General features: G+C 35.8%; 1 protein-coding gene across 1 annotated transcript in view; it reads right to left on the bottom strand.

Moving 5' to 3' along the window:
* The window catches only part of RAPGEF5 (Rap guanine nucleotide exchange factor 5), a 101,084-nt gene that overhangs the window by 15,970 nt on the left and 57,915 nt on the right, over window positions 1–27,199 (bottom strand). The window contains exons 10-15 of the mRNA XM_026678008.2: window positions 21,799–21,917; window positions 21,368–21,456; window positions 5,555–5,633; window positions 2,357–2,501; window positions 1,369–1,466; window positions 230–260 (exon numbers count right to left, since the gene is read on the bottom strand). Of these exons, the coding sequence (XP_026533793.1) occupies window positions 230–260; window positions 1,369–1,466; window positions 2,357–2,501; window positions 5,555–5,633; window positions 21,368–21,456; window positions 21,799–21,917 (561 nt within the window). The remainder of the gene's footprint in view (window positions 1–229; window positions 261–1,368; window positions 1,467–2,356; window positions 2,502–5,554; window positions 5,634–21,367; window positions 21,457–21,798; window positions 21,918–27,199) is intronic.

Below are 27,199 nucleotides of genomic sequence, written 5' to 3'. Positions count from 1 at the left end.
TGTACACCAATTTTGCTTTAATGTGCTTTACACTTTAATTTTGCTACAGGCATCTTCTTTTCAGTTCGAACCAGAGTCACATCATTAGCAAACAGTTTTAACAATGCCAACAAAAAGTGTAGCTTGCCTATTTATTTATTTTGGCTGTTTGTTTTCATTAATTAAAAGAATCTAAGGCATGAAGTTACTAAATTAGAATTAAAACAATTTTAGCATCTTTTCATATTACCTTTCTGTGAGGTGAATATTCATCTACAGTGCTGAAAGAAAAATATGTACAATATTCATTTTTGTAATAAAAATGTTTTCAGTATTGGTGTAGATCTCTACCAAAAAACAGCACAGAATCTAATGGCCTAGAAGTTCACACATTTAATTCAACACTTTTAACAATACACCACACTGATTCTAGCTATGTTACTATCATATATGACTAATGATATCACTTATTCTATATGTTGTTATTAGCTAGTATCTGTAACAGCAATTGTTGTAACAGTAATCATTGGTAGGAGCAATATTCTTAACAGTTGTTTACACAAAACTCATCGCCTACATAAAAACTAATCATAAATAAAAACTAACCCTAACCCTATATAGAGATGCCTCCAATATTGTGCTATTTATTTGGTACAATACATCAAATGTAGTATTATTTTCAGCGAGTCAGTTCTTAGTTGAAAATATTTAATAGTAACTTCTATAATAATTGTATTATATAAATGAAAGTATGTAATTATATTTAAACAAATATAGTTGTGTTCATATAATAATTATATAAATGCAATGTTTATGTGCGATGGGAAGAAAAAGAAGATTGAGTTCTGTTAAAATGTCAAATCGACATTCTGTTGATTTAAGTCAGTGGATAAATCTCTCGACACCAAAAAACAACTGACTCCATTGAAAATATGAAGTTAATAGTTATTGTGCAACCACTGCTTCATTGTACTCATGCTTCAAAGAGACAAGAAATAAGATTTGTGCACAATAGACCTCAAAACTGATGCAGATTATTCAGTACTCTTGCAGGAAAAAAAATTGTGCCGTATAGTAAAAATCTGTTCAAACTGCCTTCTCTCTACCTCTTATGCTGTTATTAATTATTTTTAATCCAACAGCTCCATTAACGAACCTTTTTACAATACTATGGAGTATTAGATTGCAATAACATTTGTGTATCAAACCTATTATTTCAAGTTATTCTCTCGTAAATTATGCAAAATCAATGCTTCCTATACAAACATTAAATACTTGAAACCGGAATACTTGATATTACAAAAAAAAAACCAGTTATAATGATGAAAAAACTAATTATAACACTCTAAAGAAAGAAATACAAAATAGGACAAAAAAAAAAAAACTTACTGACGACGATGCATTCCAAGTAATTTCTGAAATCCTTTCAGGTCTTTCTCCAATATGGGATATTCATACACATCATCTAACACATTTCTATATATTGTCTAAGGAAAGGGGAAGTTAAGAGAAAAGGGGGAGGAGAAAGTATCAAATAAATATGTGCTACACTTTTTCGCAAATTCTATTAAAGCAATACTTCAGAAATGTTTCATGTTAAGATTTTCAGGTTGGAAAGAGGGCTTTCAAGTATTTTTTTAAAGAGTCAGTTGGTGTAGTGGTTTAAGGCAAAGAATGTGAGTCCAGGCATAATCAGAAAGCATCATGGTGTAAAAGATTGACTGCAGATTGGCAAAGAAGTGGAACACTGCTGCTTAGCTTTATTTATTCATTTATTCAGCCTATATACTAAACATATACTGAAGAAAGCTGAATTGGAAAAATATTAATGTTGCTTTAAAATTGGAGAAAGGAATTCAATAATTGTGCTTATAATGATGCCAGTATTCTGATAGCTTAAAATACAAGTTATTTGAATGCTCCAGTAATAAAAGTCAAGGAGTGTGGTGGAAAAATGGTACATGATTAAGTATAAAGAAGATCAAGCAAGAAACCAGCCGAATAACTGACAATGGAAACACCAAAGTGATAGACAGCTTTTGCCTTTTAGAATCACCTACTAACACAAAAGGAAATACACAGGAGACTGAGGAAGGCTATAATGGTGGGAAAGATAAGAGGGAAACAGAAAAAGAAGATGACCAGCAGCAAGATAGATGGGAAGAGCAATTATTCTTCATCTAGAATAATGTACTCTTCATCTAGAAGCACCCAATAGAACTTTAAGAGGTAATACGTTATAAATGCTGATCCTATATGCAATAAGTGAGTTTACTTCAAGTATATTAATACGGGTTGCATAGACTAAGGAATGGTTTTGGATTTTTAAAAATGTATAATTACTGTTCTGTATCAGAAAGTATCTAAATAAACATACCATAAGAAACTGCTTCAAATGCTCATCTTCATGCAACCAGTCTTTGTAGAGTGAAGTCCACTGGGACACTAAATGCAAGACTTTTCGTTTTCTGCAGGGAACATCAATGATTTCATCCTTGTCCTGATGGTTCTTAGCACAATAAGTGGAGGCAAATTAAGGTGAAATATTTGTTGTATACTAAGTAATATGTGAAAGCAACTATCTCTTGTCAGAAGCTAAAATTTAGTAAACAAAAATCTTTCTTACATACTAAGTATTGGATGGAAAGAGCTGTCTCTTGTTGGAAGCTAAAGCTTAAAATACAAAAGATAGTAGCATTTCCTATATACATTTTTAAAAAAATAAATCTAAACTTTTTTCTCATCTTTTATTTATATATAGCTTTTTTTTTTTTTTACATTTTCATTCCATCTTCCCTCCAAGATCAGGATAAACGTTTCCCATCTTATCTCGGATAAACGGAACATTGCAAGGGATTGTAATTTCCCAAACATTAAGTATTAATCTAGGTTGTCTTATTTTTTTTCTTAATACAGAAATGATAAAAATAAATAAAAGACAAATATAATTAAACAAAAACTCCATTAAAGAATCAGTACAAGCTTTTCAGAATGATTTATACAGTGAGATGGGTAGCATATAAACTTTATTAATAAATAATTTATATTTGACTTAAATTATTAAAATAAAGCTATACTTAATACAACACTGCCAGTGAAATTCTCAAATGCTATTAGGCTATGGTGAAATTAAAGTAATGGCTATATTATTTATTTTATTATTTATTAATTAGATTTGTATTGCCACCTATTCGCCATGGCAACTCAAGGCAGCTTACTACAAGTAGAACCACAATTTAAAAACAATAAAACTCATAAAATCAAATAAATTAATATAGTAAATTCACCCCCACCTCCCCCCAGCGACAGCAGATTACATGAGCCATTTAATGGGCTCCATGCCGGTCTGGATTCCCCAGGCCCACTGGCAGAACCAGGTCTTCAATGCCTTCCAGAAGAGAATCAGAGTGGGGCCAGTCTAATTTCTGGGGAAATGATGTTCCAGAGGGAGGGGCCACCATGGAGAAATACCTTCTTCTGGATCCCACCAGGTGTATCTCCCTCAGGGATGGGATCCACAACATTCCCTGCCTCCCCGTTCTGATGGGTCAGATAGATGTGATCAGCAAGATACGGTCCCTCAGATAACCCGGTCCCAAGCCACGAAGGGCTTTAAAGGTGACAACCAGCACCTTGAATTGCAACCGGAAGCAAATCAGCAGCCAATGCAGCTCCCGCAGGAGAGGTGATACATGTACACACCAGGGTCTGCACAAAACTGTGCAGGCTGCTGCATTTTGCATCAACCGGAGCTTCCAGATGCTCTTCAAAAGCAGCCCCATATAGAGTGCATCACAATAGTCAAGATGGAAAGTGACTAAGGCATGAGTGACTGTGAGTAGGGATTGTTGGTCCAGGAATGGGCTTAATTGGCACAACCCACAGTTGCGCGAAGGTCCTCCTGGCTGCAATCATCACCTGCTCTTCAAGCAGGAGTCATGAATCCAGAAAAATCTCCAGATTAAGCACAGGATCTGTTTGGGGTAGTGCCACACCATCCAGGACCAAAGATGGCAATTTTCCCTTAGCCAACAAACCCCAAACCCAAAGACAATCAGTCTTGCCAGGGTTTAGTTTCAACCCATTGCTCCCCATCCAACTCCTAACAGCCTCCAGGCACTGTGAGAGGGAGGACATCGCATCACTTAACTCACCATGGCTGAGACATACAGCTGAGTATCATCAGCATATTGGTGATACCTCAGTCCATGGTGGGGGATGATCTCACCCAGCAGCTTCATATAAATGTTGAACAGAGTACCGAGCTCTGTGGAACCCTGTAAAGCAGTGGGCGAGCGTTGGATCTCTTCCCTCCTATCAGCACTGATTGAGAGCAGCTGCAGAGGAAGAAAGTGAACCAGGATAGCACTCCCACTTCCATCCCCCAAATCCATTCCAGAAGAATACTATGGTCAATGGTATTGAAAGCCGCTGAGAGGTCAAGTACAGCAAGGATGGATACACTACCCCCATCCCGTTCCCATCAGAGGTCATCAAAGAGTGTGATCAGTGACATTTCTGTCCCAAAACCAGGCCTTTTATCCTGACTCATAAGGGTCTAGATAATCCGCTTCATCCAGAAACCTCAGGAGCTGCTGCACAACCACCTTCTCAACAACCTTCCCCAAAAAGGGCAGATTGGAGTAAATTATTTTGTAATGCTACATCTGTCCTTCCATTAACTTTGTATGAAAGTTAAAATTGTCCAACCGGTTAAGTCCAGTGTCCAACTGGGTGAAGTCCAACTGGGTGGAGGCAGTGAAGGCTTCTTAACAAGAGAGTAGACCACAGCCTCCTTAAAGTACTGAAGCACCACCCCCTCTTGTAGGGAAGCATTAATCACCGCCAGAGTTCACCTGCCTGTCACCTCCAGGGAAGCCTTCACAAGCCAGGAGGGACATGGGTCTAAAACATAGGTGCTTGCGTGCATACTCCCTAGGATCCTGTCCATTTCCTTGGGAGAATAGGATCAAACTGTTCCCAAATAACAGGGCAAGAGCCTGCCTCAGGGACTTCCACCAGACCAGCAACCATGCTGGCATCTAACTGGGAACGAAGTTGAGCAATTTTGTCTTCCAGAAAATCCACAAATTCTTCAGCACATCCCTTCAGGTAGACCTCAATCTCCTCCTTCCCCAGGAGGATGCAGCTCACCTTAAAGAAGGTCACTGGGCGATTATCTGCAGACGCAATTAGTATGGAGAAATATGTTTACTTCGCCACACGAATCGCCATAAGGTAGGCCTTACTAGCAGCTCTTACCCATGATTGGTCGAGTTCATCCCTTGTTTTCCGCCAACGGTGCTCTAAACGTCTCCTCATACATTTCATCCCTCTCAATTCCTCTATATACCATGGGGCACAGTGGGGTCTATGGGTGAGGAGAGGTTGCATGGTTGTATGAAAATTGAGATTAAGCAGTGGTACATAGATGTATCTACTGCAATGATTAATAAATTCTCCTTAACAGGGGCAAAGAAGCTGTGTAGATTTGTCTTTTATCTAACGTATAAAAATCATTAGATACAATTAGGCCTGAATGAATGATTCCCTCTTAGTCTATAGAGAAGGATATTGTCTCAGCAGAGCTTGACATAAGTCATCTGTTGTCATGAACACTGTGTATGTAAGGAGGAAGTCATCCAGAAGAGTTTCTACAAAGGAGAAGAAAAACAAAAACTGATTTTAAAAAATGTACAAAACAACTGGAGCATTATGTAAGGATATTATTAATAAAGCTGAAGCTACAACAATAAGAAAGTCACAATAAATACAACAGCAAAGTTTCAGATAAATATGTAAATCTGAAAATGGATATGAACTTCAAAAGGATATGGGTCTCCCAGAACAAAATACAAAAGATAATTTCTATTTAAAAAGAATTGCTACAGCACATATAAAATTGACTTCAGCTTTTTAAATGCTTTACAAAATGTAATGTACTTCATTGAAAGATAACTTGCAATGTGATATTGTGTGTACGTATTCAAAAGTAAGGTCCACTAAATTTAACTAGAGATGCGTTAGTAGAGCAGTGATGATCAACCTGTATTAAAAAGCCAGCCATCAATACACCTCAATCAACATCTAAAAAGTCACATACAACAGATAGTAGAAATACCATGCACTTGGTGCTAGAGACAAGTTCCCTGAAGATGAGCTCCAGCATGAGTCCAAAATATTGAAAGACAAAACCTCTGGTGCTGGTGACAGGCCCAGATTGGATCCTGCATCAACCTGTATTATTTACAATGTCCTATTGTTCCAGTAAAATTTATTTATTATACTTTTATCCTGCCTTTATTACTTTATAAGTGACTCAAGATGGCAAACATACATTATACAGCAGACATATCAAAGTTAAGGCTCACAGGCCTGCCATGCATTTAGAGGTCTGTCTTGGAGATGATGAGGGATTGGCCCACCCCAACCATCTGGGTCTCTTTCTGGCGCTCTGCACCCCACCCCTTCCTTGACAGCACCCCCTCCAAATAAAATTGGAACCCTACTTTCTTTTCCTGACTGCTGCCCTGGTATCTCTCCTGCTATCACCTCTGGGGGGGAAGCTGCCTTCACCCCTGACTATTGCTGGCTGGCCTGCCTACTTCTTTAGTGTCTCCCTCAGGTGGAGCCAAGGCCACTGGGGGGGGGAGGCTCTGTGAAAAGGAGAAAGAGAAGGATGAGCAGCTGGCTGAGACGTCTCAGCCCAGCTCCTGCACAACCTTTGCCACTGATGCTGGTGTTGCTGCTGGGTCCCAAAAAGGGGAGTGGAGGAAATGAAGGTCACCATGATTTTTGCCCCTTTCCCGTCTTAATTACCATATTGGGGATGGGGGCAGCTGGGGAGAGCTATCAGTAGCCAGAGGAAGCAAGGTTGCCATGAAGCCTAAGAAAGAAGGGGAGGGGGATGTAGAAATCATAGCATAATCCCTAAAAGAAGCTTAACACCATTTTTTTTAAAAAAATCCCAATTGTACCCATACTTCTGAAAATATAAAAATATCCTATTCCTTGTCAACTAACAAAGTTATTCAAAGCCCAGAAAGTAAGGAAATTTAGAAAGCCAAAAAAGTTAGATGAGATTAAAAATACCGCTAAATATAGCTTACATTAACACAATTCTGTTACCTTTTACCTTTCCAGAAAACTACCTTTTCATCCACCATACCCACATTCCAAATTTGCTCTTAAATATTTACTCTTTCCAAAAGGTTTTTACTTTCTAAGTTATTAACCATAAAGCACACTGATTTCTTGATTTCATGTATATTCTGTATTCTACTTTGTTTTGACCAAATGGAAAATATAGGTAGTCCTCGAGTTATGACCATAATTGAGACCAGAATTTTTGTTGCTAAGCAAGGTGTATGTTTAGTGAGTCGCACCCAATTTACAACCTTTTTGCCGGTGATTATTAAGTGAATCACTGAAGTAAAGTGGATCATGTAGTTGTTAAGCGAATCTGGCTTCCCCCATTGACTTTGCTTTTCAGAAGCTGGCTGGAAAAGGTTTCAAATGGTGATCACATGACTCCAGGATGCTGCAACAGTCATAAGTACATGCTGGTTGACAAATATCCAAATTTTTATCACATAATCATGGGGATGATAAGGGTGATTAAGTGCAAGGAACAGATGTAAGTCATTTTTTTGAATGCCATTGTAATTTTGAATGGCCACTAAATGAATGCTTGTAATTCAAGCACTACCTGCACAACTAGAATAGTCATTAAATATAAAATAGCACGTACATACCACGGGTGGTCTTTACAATAATAGCACGTACATAACAAAGGTGGTCTTTACAATAAACAATTAAACAAACATTAAAAGCAGGAGCAGATCAAATGGATCAATTAATCAGACTAAAGATGTTCACAGGTTATAATAAATGCTATCAAGAAGGGAAGGAAATTTGATAATCCAGATCTATGGCTGCGCGGAAATGGATAAATTCACCCAAAAGTTAAAAGATAATGAAGGCTCAAAATATTATACAGTTTGGGAAAACTGGTATAATTGGATAAAGAATAGAAACCAACGGTAAATAGATAGGGAAGGGAAAATATAAAGAGGTTACGGTAGGAGTATTTACCAGATATGGGAAATAAGTATTGGAAAATTGTTTGATAAGAACGCCATCTAAGCAATTAGAAATGTTTATGTTTTATGTTTATTGGTTATGTTTATCTTTTTGGTTTTGTATTTAATGAAATGTTTTGTACTATGTGTATATTTTTTAATGTTTAACAAAGTTTATTTTTAAAATTTAAAAAAAAAGAAAAAGGGAAAAGGATCTATCTGATCTGGATTAGGATCTCAGCATTGGAAATTGGAATTAGAGTTAAGTCCTACACTGTATGTTTTAAAAAATATACTTAGACCTTTCTTGAAATTGAAAATCATCTAGTTTAATGAAAAGGAGGAATAGGGGTGATACAATAGCAGTGTTCCACTATCTAAGGGGCTGCCATAAAGAAGAGGTGGTTAACCTATTCTCCAAAGCACCAGTGGGCAGGACAAGAAACAATGAATGGAAACTAATCAAGGAGATGAACAATCTGGAATTAAGGAGAAACTTCTTAACAGTGAAGACAATTAATCAGACAGCCTGCCTCCAGACGTTGTGGGTGTTTCATCACTGGAGATTTTTAAGCCATTTGTCTGAAATGGTATAGGGTCTCCTGCTTGAGTCAGGGAAGTTGGACTACAAGACCTTCAAGGTCCCTTCTGATTGATTGATGAATCTGTATACTGCAAGAATAAGAACCATTTTTCAAATAATATCTCAATGTTTGTTACTCCTAAGATAAATAAATCAATATTTTTACTAATAGTTTTATGTTGGCTGCTGCCTGGCCACCATATATGATATTATTTATCTTCCTAATGAAAATGAAACCAACTACTTTTCAATTGTTGATGGTTACAATGTATCAATACCTCCCATCGAACTATTTCAAACAGCAAAATTTAAAATGTGATAATAGATAAGCAGAAAAAATGCATTAAGCCTGTGCTATTTTCACAGCCTCAACCATCCCACTGATTTCAAAGAGAGCTTTCAGTTTAAAGAATCAAAAAGCAGTCACTCGTTGGATAGAAAGTACCCTACACTGTAGCCATGAAACTCCATGGTTCCAATTTCCACATCGTTTTGCACACTCCAATTTCAACTGAACTCAACATGCAAGCGTGAAATTGGCTGGATAATAAGACCTCAGGAGGTTTAACTTTCAGGATTTTCTAATCAGCATTTTGAAAAAGAAAGCCGTGTTTCTCTTCAATAAGTGGGAGTGACTCTCAGAATGAAGAAAGAAAGAAAGAAAGAAAGAAAGAAAGAAAGAAAGAAAGAAAGAAAGAAAGAAAGAAAGAAAGAAAGAAAGAAAGAAAGAAAGAAAGAAAGAAAGAAAGAAAGAAAGAAGGAAGGAAGGAAGGAAGGAAGGAAGGAAGGAAGGAAGGAAGGAAGGAAGGAAGGAAGGAAGAAAGAAAGAAAGAAAGAAAGAAAGAAAGAAAGAAAGAAAGAAAGAAAGAAAGAAAGAAAGAAAGAAAGAAAGAAAGATTTTTAAAGACATTTATCTACTGGCACATAGTACTAAAACAAGACTCTTGCTTATTCCTGAAGCAAATACACAAAGCAAATAATTGAAAAAGAAAAAACAGGAGTCATTTCCCACATAAAATGTTAGGACTATAACTATCACTACATGGGACAGAAAGGTAGAAGACTGCCAGACTGTACCCATAAACATCAACTGGCAACAGAAAAACATGATAAAAACTCCATTTCTGCAACATATGAATAGCTCAACCAGCGTCTCAACCAGAAATTTAAATTTTTAGATGAAGCCAAATCTAAAACTGCTAAGGAATTGTGGTAGCTTGGCTTTCAGACAAATCAGTTGTCAGCAGATACACAGAAATAAACCCCTTTAAATACCATTTAAAAGATAGAACCAAAAGAATAGGAAAGAAATAAACAGCCTAGATTACACATCCCCCCAGAAGTAAGAAATACCACCAAATAAACAATCAGGGAGTAAGTAAAACCTTAATCAAGGAAACATCCAGGAGGAAACCATACTTCTACCAAGACTGGCAATAGCTTTTTGAAAGATGGATAACTATGCCCAGAGTATGTTTTTGTAAGATGGGCAACTATATATAGAAGGTGGGGTGAAGGAGAGGGAAAGAATGAGAATAGCTAAATGTTCTCTGAAGTTTTTTTCTTTGTTCTTTAATGTTCTTTCATTCAGCATCTTTCTTTGTTTAGTTATCTTCCAATATAATGATATTCTTCCTATCTAAGCAAATGTAAGAAAGGAAAACAGCAGGGTTTCCCCCCCCCCCCTATTTTAAAGTGTCCTAGTTCCACTTTAGTTTATTTTGTGCTTTAAATAAAAGTATCCAAAATGAATTATCATCAATGACATAAAAAGATAAGCCACATAAATGCACATGTATCATAATGGTGCATACTAATACATAATTGTCAAAGACAACCTTTACAAATATGGAAGTATAATAAAATATTTACTTGTAGATAAGAATACAGTGACAATTTAAATTGCAGGCTTATGTAAAAGCTCATGATGATACTGCACTAGAGGGAATAATAAAACAAATATATTTGCTTACTGTATAATGATAATACTCATAGACATAAGCAAGATAAATTTTAGTAGGCAAAGACAATTCACAACTGCTAGAGCTGCAATTTCAGAAAGAAAAAGCACAGTATTATTGTGGGGGGGAAACCACTATGCACCCTTCATTGTTCCCTTCAGCCATCTGCTCTAAGCAATTGATCAATGCTACACCTTCATGAAAGAGCTCTTTTATTCTTATGTCAGTCAAGTTACATTTCTATCTTTAAAGAGGCAGAAACTCAGATGTGTGCCACCATATGATATTTACTTAGAAGTATTGCTTATACAACTGATAAAGCTTATTCAATTCAGAAATACTTTTTGTGATTTCATTTCACCAAGACCTTAAAATTGATATATTGCAGTTAGTCACTTACGAACAAGATGTGTGTTTATATCCATTTTTAATATTTTTCAGGCTTTATTGCAGCACATTTTGATATATTTTGACTAAACCATCTTAATTTTACAGTTTCAAAGATATATAACAAGATTTCATTTTCACGAGAGTATGCCATTTACTATAATTCTGAAAATATGTACTTCCTTTCTCTAATACATATTCCTCAGTAGTCTCATGTAATTAAAAGTATAAAATATTCAGTCCAATGATAGTTCAGGCTCTCCATCCAGATATATGTATTATTCTCAGCAATTACCAAAGGGCTGAATAGTTTATGTGCAAAATTCAACCTAGCTTGGGTTTTAAATTATTGCATCTGAAGAGCCACACAAATCAAAGACAGCAGAAATCAGATTTTGAAGTTTTGAAATTCCTTACAAGGAAAAGGATATATCATCTTGTTATATGCTACAAATCCTTAAATCAGAAAGAGCAAATTGCAACTTTCTTGCAAACCCCTGCTCTAATTTTGTAATCCTGGAATCCCCAAAACTCATGCTAAAAAAGCTCAGTACCAAGCTTCCAAAATACAAGAGAACAATTTTACATCCTTTTCTTAAAGTCCAAAATAAAATAAGCTTAATGTATTTTAATACTCTATTTTAATACTCTAAAAGATTAAAACAAATATGGGATTGAAACTCTTCCTTCTATAGAGTCATTTTGAAATGAGATGGGTGGCAAATATATTAAATAAATACAGTACCACAGCCAATATCAGTCCAAATTCTGATAACACTACATAAATGAAGAAAGAAATCATAACTTTATTGAATTATTAAATCTTTGAGCAATCTGAGAATTTTCTGTTGATGATTACTCATTTTGAACACTATAAACCAGAACACAGGTATGAAAAACATGCTGTTATATGTATGTATGCTATCTAAAAAACAACAACTCTGAAGACTTGTTGAGATATATTGTTAGAAAACATTTTATCTCCAACTGAGTGACAAAATTGAGTGACTGAGTGACAAAATTGAGATAATGATCTGCAGAAAAGTGGTTAAATTTAAAACCTATGTATAGATATTTTCAGATGGAAGAAATGGCTGGAAACATTGCAAAGGGATGCTTTTTTTTAACTTCGCCATCTTTCCCATGCTTTGGGAGGAAAATGAATATAGTCTTTTATTTTTTACAGAAAAACATCAGAGACAAGAAAATCTTTGTATTAAAAACCTTTGAGTACAGAAAACACTGGGAACACTGAAACAAATGTGCACAATGAACACAGTAACGGAGTTGTATTCTCTGCTTAAAAGTAAGGTTTTGTTCTGTTATTTGGTGTATTCATTATTCTTATATCCTGCAGTATTTTTATATATGATGAGTCAAGTAAGCTGGTGTTTTCAAAGCTCAAAAAGATTTCTTGCAGCTTTGAAAATTCTCAATCACCAACTATAAATAGCTGAAAGATGAAAAGGGACATGTTCTACAATCTGTTGTATTTATACATGCAACTTGCTCCAACTTGGAATGTTGGTTAATATGAACAACAATACATATGTTGAATTTCAAACAAAGGATATCACTTTTTCAATGATTTCTCTCTTAAAACGGTTCATGCAGTATTTTAAGCATAGAAACATTAAAATATATAAACGAAGGTCACATATCAAATAAGCAAATTTGTTTTAATTAACACAGACAATTGTACTTCTACAACTAAAATTTTTCAGTGGGAACGCCATGTTAATGATCACAGCAAAGGCCAAGGACCGTAGGGAATAGCATTTTTTTAAATGACCACAGCAACTTCCCCTTCAAATGTTTAACTAAGTGTTTTAAAAAGAGGCAATGACTTCAAGGCAATTGAAGCTGATATGAAAGATGCAATATTCCAATCATCCTAAGTGTCTCAATTAGCTATCTGAAATTTTCAATCACCTTTATTTTAAGGCTCAACCAATCAGAGAGCCATTCTAACATTTTCATAATCCAAAGGACCATCTTCATGGCATTTAATGGAAATAGCATTTACATTTTTTTAGCTTATTATTTTATTATATCCCACTTTCCACTACCCTTGGATATTTCCACAGTGTTTTTAAGAAGATGCAAAGAAACCCGAACACAATTATTTTAAAATTCTTTATACAGGTAATCATTGATTTACAACAATTCGCTTAGTGACAATAGCACTGAAAAAGTGGCTTATGAGCATTTTTCACACTTATGACCGTTGCAGAATCCCACAGTCATGTAATTCAACTGCTTGACAACTGACTCACATTTATGATGGTTGCAGTGTCCCTTGGTCATGTGATCCCTTTTGCAACCTTCTGACAAGCAAAATCAATGGGGAAACCAGATTCACTTAACAACTGTGTTACTGTCATGCCCCTGGTGGAGACTGACTCTGAGGAAGAGGAGGAACAGCCAACAGGGAGTGGGAGTGTGGCTCCAGAGATGGTGGAGGAGGCTGGGGAAGGGCAGAGGCCGGCTGAGCAGTCAGAGGAGGATCCAGGCCCATCCCCTATCCATCCTAGGTCACGCAGGGAGGAGAGGATCATGGAAAAGCGAGGTCTACTCAAGAGGAGATTACCATGATCTTCCTCGTGGCTTGCAGGTGGGAGCTATGTATATAAGTTTGCAACTGCGCAGTTAGAATTTGCAGGAGTCAATTTAGTGTTCACCTTGAAAGAGGTTTATCTTTGCTGGTGTTCTTCCCATGGACTTTTCTCAGTTATTTTCCTGGAGTTTATGATTAGTTATCTTGGCTTGCTTCGGAACTCTCAACAATGTGGTTTGTTTTGGTTTTCTGTTTGCCTCATTATTTACTTTTGTGACTTTAAACTGTGCCTAATAAAACAGTGAAGTTGAAGGCCTTACCGGACTTTAATATATGTTTTGGGTTTTGGGTTATTTTGAGAGACTATGGGTCATCACAGTTACTATTTGTTAAGTGATTAAAATGGGGCAAAACTGACTTAACAAATTTCTTACGTATCAGCATAAATTTTGGGCTCAGTTGTGGTCGTAAGTTGAGGACTATCTGTACTCAGTTATCCTGCATGTCTATTTGAAATATTCTTATCCAGTCAAAATCTGCATTCTAGTTCAATGGACCGCTATGAAACTCTTCATATTAAAAAGCTACAATGTCTACTCTCAATTTATCTGGATGAAATTGATATTGATAATAGGTAAATAATTTGGGTTTTGACCATTACAATATCAATACATCATTCAGTCCAATTTGTGGATTCTAGATGTGAATGCGTGCACCTCTGAATATAGGACTGCAGAAAAAACAATTACTACCCACCTGCCTTCAATTGAGGACCTGTATACTGCACGAGTCAAAAAGAGGGCTGTGAAAATATTTACAGACCCCACATATCCCGGACATAAACTGCTTCAACTCCTATCTTCAAAATGATGTTATAGAGCACTGTACACCAGAACAACTAGACACAAGAACAGTTTTTCCCCGAAAGCCATCACTCTGCTAAACAAATAATTCCCTCAATACTGTTCAACTATTAAAAAGTGTGCACTACTATTACTGTTAATCTTCTCATTACTCCTTCTCACCCATCCCTTTCCACTTGTGATTGTAGGACTGTAACTTTGTCGCTTGTATCCTTACGATTTATATTGACTGTTTCCTAGTATGATTTGATTGTTGATTGTACCCTATGACTATCATTAATGTTGTATGTTATGATTCTTGATTTTTAACGAATGTATTTTTTCTTTATGTATACTGACAGTATTTACAACAAGACAAATTCCTTGTGTGTCCAATCACACTTGGCCAATAAAGAATTCTATGTTCTGTGTTCTATAAGATTGAAACCAACCTTTATCTATAAAATGCTGACAGAATGATAGTGCTGTCTGAAAAAACAACAACTGGATTTTTGTCCACATAGCTTTACTATCATCATTTAATATTTTAAAAAATATGAAACTTTTAAAATGTCATAAATCAAGCAGCAAAATGAATATGTTTTATTTATATATGCAACTTACAGGAATTTAGACAGGTGTGTGTGTGTGTGTGTGTGTAATTAATTAAACATAGTTTAATTAATTAATAATACTATATAAAACAATATGAAAAGAAAAGAAAGACTTCTGTTCTTCAAACTCAGCATAATCAGAATCTAGATAAGATTGTCGCTGTTAAGGTAAATCACATTGCCACATTATTGGCAAAGCCAGAAGCAGAAATAAGAATCAATTTATTAAAATTCTCCTCTAACCTTAAATTTTTACTGATGATACACAAGCTTTCTGATAAGTAAGTCTCATTATCTATAAAAATAGGCAGAGAGCTTCACCTAGTATTTTGATAAGTATAATAAAGATTACAATTGTGTTATTATATTCAATCATCAATACTACATTTGAGCAAATCCTTCAAAATAAATACTTCAGATCACATGACACTCTATGTGACAGGCAGTGTTTGAAATAGCTACGTGGAAAAGGTATCACTATTTTAAAGGATTTGCACTGCCCTGATAAATTGGCACCAAATAGTTCATTCAAGGGCATTAGTTCATTAAAAAATAAAACTCTACTTTTGAATAGATACAGCAATCTCCTAAAGTTTTCCACATTTTGAATATATTTTGAATTAAATTTGTGTGTATTTATACAGCTAATGTACCAATTTAAAATCCCACAGTCTCTGACACAGCAGTTTCTATACACATTTTGATTATGTATATAAAATATACATCAATATATTGGAGTCAAGCTGCAGCTTAGAAATGAAGTATATTCATGAACACAAGATAATTAAAAACACTGAATTGCAATTTATTTAGCATCCAGTTCCTTAAATATTGCAAAAGAAGGCATAATCAGATTGAAACATAGATATCAAGAATGGCATTTTGTATACACACAATCATGTTGTAACTTATTATGATTCCCTTTCTGGCAAATGACATCTGCTTGGTTCAGAGTTGCCATTTACTCAATTTCTCTATTCAGTCAGTGCCAGATCTAATCAACCTATAGTGAGATCCAGTGTGACAATCACAATACATTGAATAGTTTCAATAGGAAAGATAAATATCTGCAGTTCAGAGGTGAATTATGAGCTTTTGGTGCAGTCTGAACTTGAGTGTTTGCTTGCAGACAATTCATTATCCATCTAAGTAACAACTGTCTGATGATGTTGGATAATGACATGACTGCAAGCAAACAACCAAGCTCAGACATCACCAAGAACTTTGCATTGAACTGTACAGGTCAGTTCAATGCTCACTCAACTAACATATAAGCATGTTTTTTTTTCCTTTCTCCCTTTTTAAATCACCCTAAATACTTGCAATTATCCAAATAAATTAACTGGAATAAAAACAAAAGTAATAAGGGAGCCAGTTTGGTTTAGTGGTTAAGGCACGAGTCTAGAAATTGGAAGACCATGAATTCTAGTCCTGTCTTAGCCATGAAAGCCAGCTGGGGATTGCTGGGCCAGTCCCTCTCTCTAGCCCAACTCAACCCACCTCACAGGGTTATTGTGGGGAAAATTGGAGGAGGAAGGAGTATTACGTATGTTTTCCACCTTGAGTTATTTGTAAAAATAATAAGGGTGAGATGCAAATAAATAAATAAAAGGAAAAAAAAAGATGTATATATATATATATATATATATATATATATATATATATATATATATATATATATATATATATATATATATATTCGCAAATAAAAGGAAGTACAAGTTCACAAATAAGCAGAAATACCAACATTTAAATATCAATTTCAATTATTTCTTCCAACTCTTTAACCCAGACAGATGAAGAAAGAATATCTGAATTTAAAAAAAAATCCTTAATAATATAGTTAGGAGATTATGACCACATCCAAAAAAAATTATCCTTATCCAAAGGATATTACAAACTTCATTGTTAGTGTGTTATATCTCAGTAAGTAATTTCTCACTGATACAAAAGATTTTTTGGAGGGGGGAAATAAATATAGCAGTTAATAACAGAAAATTATTTAATTTCTTTTACCTGACATCAGTTTATACAATTTGTTCAACAAACTAATAGTACTCACTATTTTGGTTTCTAAAAAAATGAAGATATGTATTAGTTTGCCTACTATGCCTACAATAATTTTAAAATGTTACTATTTAGAGAACTAATTTTAGTGAATGTGTAATACCAACCACAGATCATGGCCTTGTATGTTTGCTAAAACAGATTTAAACAAAATGCCTTATCACAAAGAGTTCTCATATAATTCATCAAGTTCAAAGCTGAAATAATTTTCTGAAAGATTTTTAGGAAAATCTGCTGTATCTTACTAGTATCTTATAAGAAACTTACATAGTATTAAACATTATAAAAATATTCCCTTGATTTGAATTAAAGATGATATACAGTACTTTATATATTCTTCTAGTACTATAACTGATAGTATCTGATAAAACATAGGAAGGTTATGAAAAACCTTTGAACTGATTTCATCTAAGATTTCAAGCCTTTTCTCTCAACTACAATCAGCAGTGACAGGTTTTTCATCAGAGCTTTAGATTCAAACACAAAAAGGTGGTTTAGAATCCATTTGGTTGAGTGGACGTCTTCAATTCTTTAAGCCAGGAGTGTCAAACTCACGGCCCACGGGCCGGATGCGTCATATGCTTCCCCCTGCCCCGGAATTAGAGAAGGGGGGAAAAGTCCTGATGCATCACATGACAATGCAAGTTTGACACCCCTGCTTTAAAGTTCATGTGGCAGCTAGTTTAGATCAAACTTCCTTTTCATTTCTTATAATAAATAATTTAACTTCGTGCATATAAATAGTGCGATCAAGGAATAGCGTAACAGATCAAGAATCAAGGACTGTTTCCTATTTTTTTCAAAGCATGCACTTGAAACAGTAGACATTAATAACTTAAACAACAGTTTATTTCAATTTTCTAATGTCTAATATTTGTAATTAAATCTTGGGACCCTAACAATGAATGACTTTTACCGAAGGCTTTAAAAAACTACCATATATCAAAATAGTTAAAATTGAGTTATGTGAATAAATCTTAACTTTTTATGGACTTTCTATATCTTATTAATACATTTGTTGGAAAAATACTATGAATTTGCCTATGGTGTTAAAACATGTTAAAAGATTGCACAGATTTCATCTAGAGTTGATATATACTTTTTGGAGATATATATTAGTATAAATATTGAGCTAAATATTGTCTAAAAGGTTCCCAAAAGATGGTGGTAGAACTCTGGTTTAAGTTTATTGTATGCACTCATTTGCTATCTTCAGGTAAATTGAATAAATCACTGAGAAACAAAAAGGACAAAACATCATCAGGCTGTCAGGAAATAATCAGATAATCTTCTGTGTGATCTGTAGTTAGGTTCTTTCCCAAGAAGGCAACATAAGCAGAGAATGACTGTAAGAGAAGGCATAAGGCAAATAAATCAAGAGGAACAGCAAAGGCTGACCACTACTGAAGTTAAAAAGCCTGAAGAATGCCTTCTAATACTTTCTCAGCGGTTGCATCCAGGTCATCATTTAGGAGCCCTTGTGGCAGAGTGTTTAAATACAGTATTGCAAGCAAACTCTGTCCATAGCCAGGAGTTCGAACCTGATGGAGCTCAAGGTTGACTCGACCTTCCATCCTTCTGAGGTCAGTAAAATGAGGACCCAGATTGTTGGGAATGTATGCTTATACATTGTCCAGAGAGTGCTGTGAAGCACTATGGGATGGTATATAACAGGGGTCCCCAACCGCCGGTCCGCGGACGGTTGCTGGCGCCGCCATCTTTTTGGTAAAAAGTGCTTCTGGTGAGCTTTTCCGGTAGAAAGCTCACCGGAAGCACTTTTTCATCAAAGATGGCGGCATGCAGCGCTCGTGAGCTTTTCCGGATAGAAAGCCATTTCTACCCAAAAGCTCACCGGAAGCACTGGCGCGCACCATCTTTTTTGACGAAAAAGTGCTTCCGGTGAGGTCACCGGAAGCACTTTTTCGTCAAAAAGATGGCGGCGCCAGTTGATGCCGGTACCGGGCCGCGGCGCCCAGCTGATGCCGGTACCGGGCCGCGGCGTCAAAAAGGTTGGGGATCACTGGTATATAAGTCTGAATGCTATTGCTATCATTTCAATGTTTAAGTCCGTCATCCAGCTGATAGCTGCCTAAATATTAGTATTTCACTAGCAAATGTTAGAATATTTAGGGGGAGGCATTTTATTGATCAAAGGCCTTAGAACGGATGCATTCCCAGAACCCAAAATTTCTGCTGTTAAGTGAGGCATTTATAGAGTTTTGCCCCATTTTACAGCCTTTCTTGCCACAGTTGTTAAGTGAATCACTGCCATTCTTAAGTTATATAGTTAACATGGTTGTTAAGTAAGTTAAGCTTCCTCACTGATCTTGCTTCTCAGAAAGCTGCAAAAGGGCAACCGTCATAAATATGGGTCAGTTAGCAAGCATCTGAATTTTGATCGTATGACCATAGGGATGCTACAATGGTTGTAAGTATAAAAAATGGTCATCACATTTTTCAGTGTCATTGTAATTTCAAACGGTCACTAAATGAATTGTCAAGGACTACCTATATTAGAAGGAACTATAGCTAATATGGGATATTGCTACAGTACCACCATCAAAATGTGCTGTGTAAGTTTTTTACACTTCAGCTGTTACGTTTGCATCTATAAATATACTGAGATCAACCACCGCAGCTATTTAATTATTTTAATACATAAATTTTGTGTTATTTTACTGTTAATCAGGGCTCTACTGATCATACAACAAGCCTGTTATTGTCAGCTCTTTTGAGAAGTAGAGATATTTGCAAAAATGTTCAGGGAAGTATATCATTGAATATATTTCATTGCAGCCGATTATGCTTGGATACTTATTTTTCACCTTAATCTGGAAAGACGGCATACAGAATTAATGAGCACTGGAATAAATGGGAAGGGGAATAGGAAAGTAACAAAGAGTTACTGAATAAATGAACATTAATTTATACTTTTTTTCAGATGTTAAACATAAGTAACCATAATGCATAATGATTGGGGAGTTCAATATGTTCTATAGGATTTGTGAAAGATGCACAAATAAATCTACAGGAGAGATTACTCCATACAAATATTCAAATGTTAAGAACACAATGGTATTCATGGTGCCTAGCTAAGACAATCCTGACATGGCCCGCCACTTTTTTATGTAGCCTATGATTTGGTGCTAGAGAAATTACATACAACATTACTATGATTATGCCTGAGGAAGCACAGCAATTACACAGGCATGGTTTCCAGGCACAAAGTATTAATCCCTATTCACAGAGAAGTAGATCAGTGAACAGCACAATAAATCAAGCACTAGTTCTTTCTTTCTACTTATAATTTAGAAAACCTACACAATAACGACAAATACCTTATGCCTAACTATGACCTATTGATTTGCAGCTAGAAAATCTGACTCAGGAATGCCTAAGAATTCAGCAATGTTATTTATGCTTTTATTTTTTTAATTCTTCCAAATGTGTTTATTTTTTAAATAATCTCATTTGGGATTAGCATTCCTCTGAGAACAGTAAAAATATTAATTCCATTTCCAGCTTTCTGTATTTCACATTCCTTCTTCAACTGTATAGGGAATGTTTCAGGACAGCTAACTGTCTGCTTTAATTAAAACTGTAAGTAAATTGTAGGTGGTCTTGATAAACTACTGAAAGAGCACTGGTGACAGCATTACAGCTGAAAAATAACCTGCACGTCAAGCAGCCTGATCAATATAATAATTACTCCAGGCTGAAACAAAAGTACAATCTCTAGCTGAAGGCAGCCAATTGTGAAAGGTGGCTATTCTGTTGTACATTATGTGATGTAGGTAAGCTATTAATGATAAAAAATTAAGAAACAGTTGGAACTAAACAAGTAGCTTTGGAGTACTTTAAATAATTGCTAACTTATAAACCCTACAGCTATATAACCCGGCTTGTTATCCTCTGATTGCCTCATTATCACACACTCATTGCTAAATTGTTTTCTTTTATCTTTTATATATACACATATACATACACACACACACACACACACAAAGTTAATGAGACTTTTTTTTAAAAAAAAACTCATTTTCAAGTTTAATGTTTTTATTGTTAAATATAATGATGCACTATATTAACACAGTAAGATGTTACTACGAATGCTATGTATTTGAAACAGTGTTATCCAAAACATTGTAAAATTATAATAATTTTAGGTAAAATGCTGCTAGGAAAAATACCATATTATATATATATTTGCATAGTAGCTGATCAACTGTGTTTGCTAAGAACACAAGTGGATACAGAGAAACTGCTTTTCATGAGCATGATGTTATTACAATGTACCTGTGTCTTTGTCCTGTACTTCTTCCAGGTGCAAGTCATTCAGGAGATGCTCCAAAATCTTTTCTGGTGTCCCTGACACCACGACATATCTGTCAGAAAGGAGAGAGTCCACAGTGTCATCCTCTGTTGAAGACTGAGAACGGCTGCTCCATTCATCTTCCTCATCTTCTTCATCAATGTATTTAAAATAAGGTACATCAAATGTGTGCAAAGGCAATTCTCTGCCTGGAAACAAAGCAGAATCCTTCTTCTCTATGTGAGGGTCAAAGATCCTCAGCCTTGAACTTCCCATACTGTATGGCAAATGAAAATGACATTCCCTCAATGCTGCCCTCTCACTTGGGTTGCCAGCAACTGAATTCAGCCAGCTGCTAAGAGCTCTGCGTCAGCATGACTCTAGCTGAGTCTGAGCACCAAGGAAAAACTCTTACCTCCAATCATTCTCTGCACTCCGAGATGTGGGGGTTGGGCTCTGTGACAACACTCTCCTAAGCACCAGCACATCTTGGTCGAGTTCCTTCGCTTGAGCAGTGGTCACTTCATCATCCAGCTTTAATTTGGAGAGAGAGATAAACAACAAAGAGAAAAATGAATATAATCTCAAGGGGCTGAAAGAAAGAAGGGGTGGGGAATAGCTTTGATTAGTGCTGCGTTTTTTTCTCTCTATCAGGGCTGCCATCCGCAGCAGGCACTGCCTTTGATTTACATTCAGAAAATTCACAATGCACCAGAATGTGAGCAGTGCTTTCTTTTCCCAGGGGCATTCATAGCGTATAACAAAGCTGTTAATTACAAATTATTAGATTTAACACTTAAATGAAAGGATGACAGTTAATAATAGAAAGAGGAGCATTTAGTTTGCTTTCTGCTTGATCGAAGTTACATCCTGCTCTTGCCTACAACTTAAAATTATTGAAGAAGTTATAACCATTTTATGCCACTTTACAGAATTTCAGTGAGTTTAATTGCTAACTTAATATAACAGACTATCCTATAAAACTATTCAAGCAATGACTATGTCAAAGAATACAATATTCATTCTTGCATGCTGAGCCCACATAACGAAAAATTAACTTCTGAAAACCAAAGCCCACTAAACGCATGGGATAAAATTTACAAAAGATTGTCTCTTGAAAAATAAGTATCACTGTTTGTTGTACTGACTTTCTTTACCCTAGAGCCTATTAAATGAAGGGATTATTCATAGACATACAGCCTATTATAATAACAATCTTAAAAGGGTGACTGTATAGAGCCAGGCTTATTGACTAAACAGCCTGAAGGAACTATACTGCTTTGTGAAGAATTCTCATTTCTCCCAAGAGCTTCCTAGAAATATCTTGCATACAACACACTCTGATATTATTTAAATTATTTGAGGCAATCTGCATCCTTTTGGCTATGTTCAAATGTAAATACTTCTCACATCCCATAAGACAATGCAACACATAGGGCCAGACTCATTTGACAGAAGCAAACTGGCTGTATACATGAGAAAACGTAAAGAATTATAAATTATTTGATGTTTAATTTTCTTTTGGTCATCATTTTTTCATAACATGAAGGAATTTGAACACAAATCAGCAATAGAACTATATATTGGTGCCAGAGGAGTCACATATATATGAAGTCATATCTGCACACTTTTATTTATATATAGGAGGGGGGGAGGGGGGAGGGAACATAATTATTAATTTTTTTCAGGTTCAGATATGCAGGTACTAAATCAATTAACATAAACCTTTTGTTGAAAAATTCCCTTGGGAGATAAAGACATAATGTTTCAGGAATACCAATGTACAACTGTAATTTTCTATTTCATGGTATACGCTTTTGTTGCCCACAATTTGCAAGTCAGACATAAAACAGTAAGCTATGTAAAATCACTAACATTATTCCATTGAAATATATTAAAAGACAACCTTCTCATTTTATTTTATTTTTAACTATTCACCTAGATGCATTTAATTCTAATCTATTACAGTCACATTTATATCTCAACTTTCCTCTAAGATCTCAAAATGGTGTATTGGATAAACCCCTTACTATATCACCCACAATTGCTCTGTGAATAACTCCTGTGTTTGTGTGTGTATTATTTATTCATACATATACACACACACACACAGGATATATATGTATGAATAAATGACGTGTGTGTGTGTGTGTGTGTGTGTGTGTGTGTGTCTGGTCAAAATGAGTTTCTTAGTCAAGTAAGAACTTGAATCTAACGGTCCAACTCCAATATCTCATGCAATATATTGCACTAGCTTTCAAAATAGACACTATTACTTTCAGATGCCACATGCTGAAGATCATAGTGAAGACCATGGTGGGGACCATGGTGGGGACATGAGGCAATCCTGCAGTCTTCCTAGCAAACCTGTGTTGTGCCTGCTGCCTCCTGCTTCAGAGCATCGAGGAGGCCAAGCAGCAGCAGGAAGAGCATGGACCTCCTGAGTCGCAGGAAGTGTCTGCCAGCAATGCCCTCAGAAGAAGATGTTGTGAGGGGGAGGCTCAACCCTCTCCCCTCAGGAGCTTCTCTTCCCCCTCCCCAGAGTGCTCATACACCCAGCGGGAAGGAGGATGCTTGGCGGGTGCCAGAGGGGCAGTGCGTGTGAGTGCTTCTGGTTAGGAGGATGAGAAGCTCCTAAGGGGAGGGCATGGGAGATCATGCCCTCCCCTCGCAGGCCAGAGAACACCCAGGAAGGGCTCAGACGCTATGGTATCCCGCGTGTATCAGTCCATCCACCACTGGTATAACCCCTGTTGCCCCACCTCCCTGCCAGCCATGGTTCATCAACCTCCAAACATCAGATTCTTATCACCCAGAACCAGTTCAGAGGTTCCTTTCCCCCCATCCCCAGGGACAAAAACAGGAGAGGAGAGGGAGAGAAAGAGGAAACAGGAGAAAGGGAGAAGGAGAGAGGGAGGGAGGAAAAGAGAGAGAAAGAGAAAGAGGGAGAAAGGGGGAGGGAAAGAGAGAGAGAGTGAGGGAGGGGAAGAAAGAGAGATGAGAGATCCTGGGGTTTTGTTTTCTGTGGGAAATGGGTCCAAATGACTCTGAGTATTTAAGGTTGCAGAAATAGGCAGCCAAGCTCAGTGCCCGAAGGACCTCACACTGTTAGTGGGAGTCCAGGTGCTTCAGTGAGTGGCATGCTGGATTCATATTAGTGGTCAGAGGGATTTAAAATTATGAATTTAGTGGTCCCTGAGGTCCAAAAGGTTGGTGACCCCTAATCTATATAATATTTGCATCCCTGTGCTGTGTTGGTTATAGTATCTGGCAGTGTCTTGTATTGTGTTTACTGTATTTACTATGTTGTGTATACCACAAATATTGTGCCCACTTCTCTTGAACTTGCCAGGTAGTTTCTTTTTCTTTTGAAACGTTGCTTTTAGTGAAAACCCTTAAATGGACAATTCAGAGAAAATCTCACCCTGCCTATTTAAGAACTAGCAAAAAGAAAGATGAAAGCATAAATTAACTACTTTAGTTAAATATTTTTAAACTACATACATTTTTTCCTTAAATTTCTGGATCATTAGTGATTTCAAAATACCAAAAGAGACTTTCCATGAAGGAGTAGTATAATAATTGTTTAGGAACATAAAATTACAACATGCATTAATTCACTTCAGTGAGAAATTTAGTGTAAGGCCACATTGAACAGGAAAATTTATTTCACTGCTGCATTAGCTAAAACTAACAATTATACATCTAGCAATAATCTATTTTTCATCTTCCCACAATGTGATGCTGGTACCTGGGTATGACCTTGAGCACAAAGCAAAGGATACATTTGCAGAGCGTGCAAAAAGCTTCACAAGTTATAGAGGGCCCCTATTGAAAAGCAGCATGTTTAGGAAAACAGAAGATGCTAATACAGTCTTGAATTTCTCTGAAAGCAATGTGAAATTAAATTTCTGTGTCTGTTAAATTTGTCTTTTTGACTTGAAAGCTCAAAAATATGTTTCAACCTGCTTTGTGAAATTACAACTTTCTTTATTTGTATTATTATTTTTTGCTGTAAATATACTATGAAATAAACCCACTTTGGAACAAACAAAACTACAAGAATCTGACAGTATAAAAAACTATGATAAAAATAACATTTTGTATTTGTAAAATACAATTCTCAAGTGGTGATGCTTAATTGGCTTCATGATAAGTATTCATCTCCACTGTAAAAAGTCCTTAGCCTAACTTAAAACCCACCCATAACGAAATACTTAGCTTCTCTAAAATATCAAAACAAGAAAGTCTTGTTTATCTAAAATAAAACTGTCATGTGCCATTTTTTTTAAAAACAGAAGATTAAACAAGATAGTACATGTACCAAAATTGCTGATGTTATCATCTTAATGGTTAGAGTTACAATAAGTACTATTAGTACTATTAGTAAAATCCTTTTAACTGGAACAAGGCTAGATGAACATATCCAATCACTCTAAAATAGTACCATTTAAGTATACTAAGCCTATACCACTGAGAGTTTTATTTAATACGATAAATAAATAGTGTGTCTTCATGAACAATTGTTACATTAGGACAGGACAAAGGTCCTTAATGAGAGGAATGGCTGAAAAAGAAATGCCTGTGGAAAGGTGGATAAACTACTTGCATCCAGCTAGTTTCCATTTGGCCTAATAAGCAAAGAACAAAAACCAGAATACAAAATAATTCTGAAAGCATAATTCTGAAAGATTTACTGAGGATACATATGGTGGTCTTGCACATAGATAGAAGAGCTTCCTCCCACCCATGGTTCAACTAAAAATTGAATATTGAGGGAGCTTACAAGTTTGCTTTTTAACTCTCTGCATAATAGATTAACAATGTTTAGCAATAAAAATACCATCACAGTTGGTAGCAGGCTTAAGAAAAATTAAAAAGCAAACTTTTAAAACTGAGTCTTATACAAAAGTCTTATACAAAAAGGTTGCAATTGTATAACTCTTGTTTGCTTATAGAAATGACCATAATAAAATTGTAATATTCTGAATTTCAGATGAAACAATTGCCTCATTATCTTTAAAGTGGCTATATTTCAGCTAGGTTTAAATCCCCTGGATCAAACCAAAGACTATCTAGTTCAGAATTCTATTACAGAGGCCACGTAGATATTAATGGGAAGCACAGGAAAGAAACAAGCACAAAAGCACCTTACTGTATACATTTCCTTACCCAGTGATACTTAGAAGTATACAATTGTATCTATGATATTGTCTGTAATAAAACATTCCAACCAGTTGTCATTAATATGTCTGTTATCCATAACTCTGGTCTTTAAAATCATTTAATAAGAAACAAAAGGTAAACTTAATTAATAGTGTATTTCATTACTTACAATATTTATGATCAGTATTTATTTATTTTATTTTTATTTATTTTTATTTGTCAATCGCTTACAAGATAATAGGTATAAGTATATACATAGCTATGAATACATGAAATGGGTACATATAAGAAAAATAAAAGAAACAATAGGACAGGGACGGTAGGCACGTTGGATCTCCCTACAGATCTCTTAGGAAAGGGGTGAGGTCAATAGTAGACAGTCTAAGGTTAAAGTTTTTGGGGTTTGGGGAAGAAACCACAGAGTCAGGTAGAGTATTCCAGACATTGACCACTCTGTTGCTGAAGTCGTATTTCCTGCAATCAAGTTTGGTGCGGTTAACCTGCAGTTTGTATCTATTGTGTGCTCTTGTGTTGTTATGGTTGAAGCTGAAGTATTCATTGACAGGTAAGTTGTTGCAATGTATGATTTTATATACCGTACTTAGATCAGACCAAAGACGGCGTAATTCAAGGTTTTCTAGGTCTAGAAT

Source organism: Notechis scutatus, chromosome Z (assembly GCF_049901735.1).
Source record: "Notechis scutatus isolate UNSWTSFEM ecotype Mainland chromosome Z, rNotScu1.2, whole genome shotgun sequence".
Lineage (NCBI taxonomy): Eukaryota > Metazoa > Chordata > Lepidosauria > Squamata > Elapidae > Notechis > Notechis scutatus.
The sequence above is the reverse complement of the archived record's forward strand: the minus strand, read 5'-3'. Positions and strand labels throughout refer to the sequence as shown.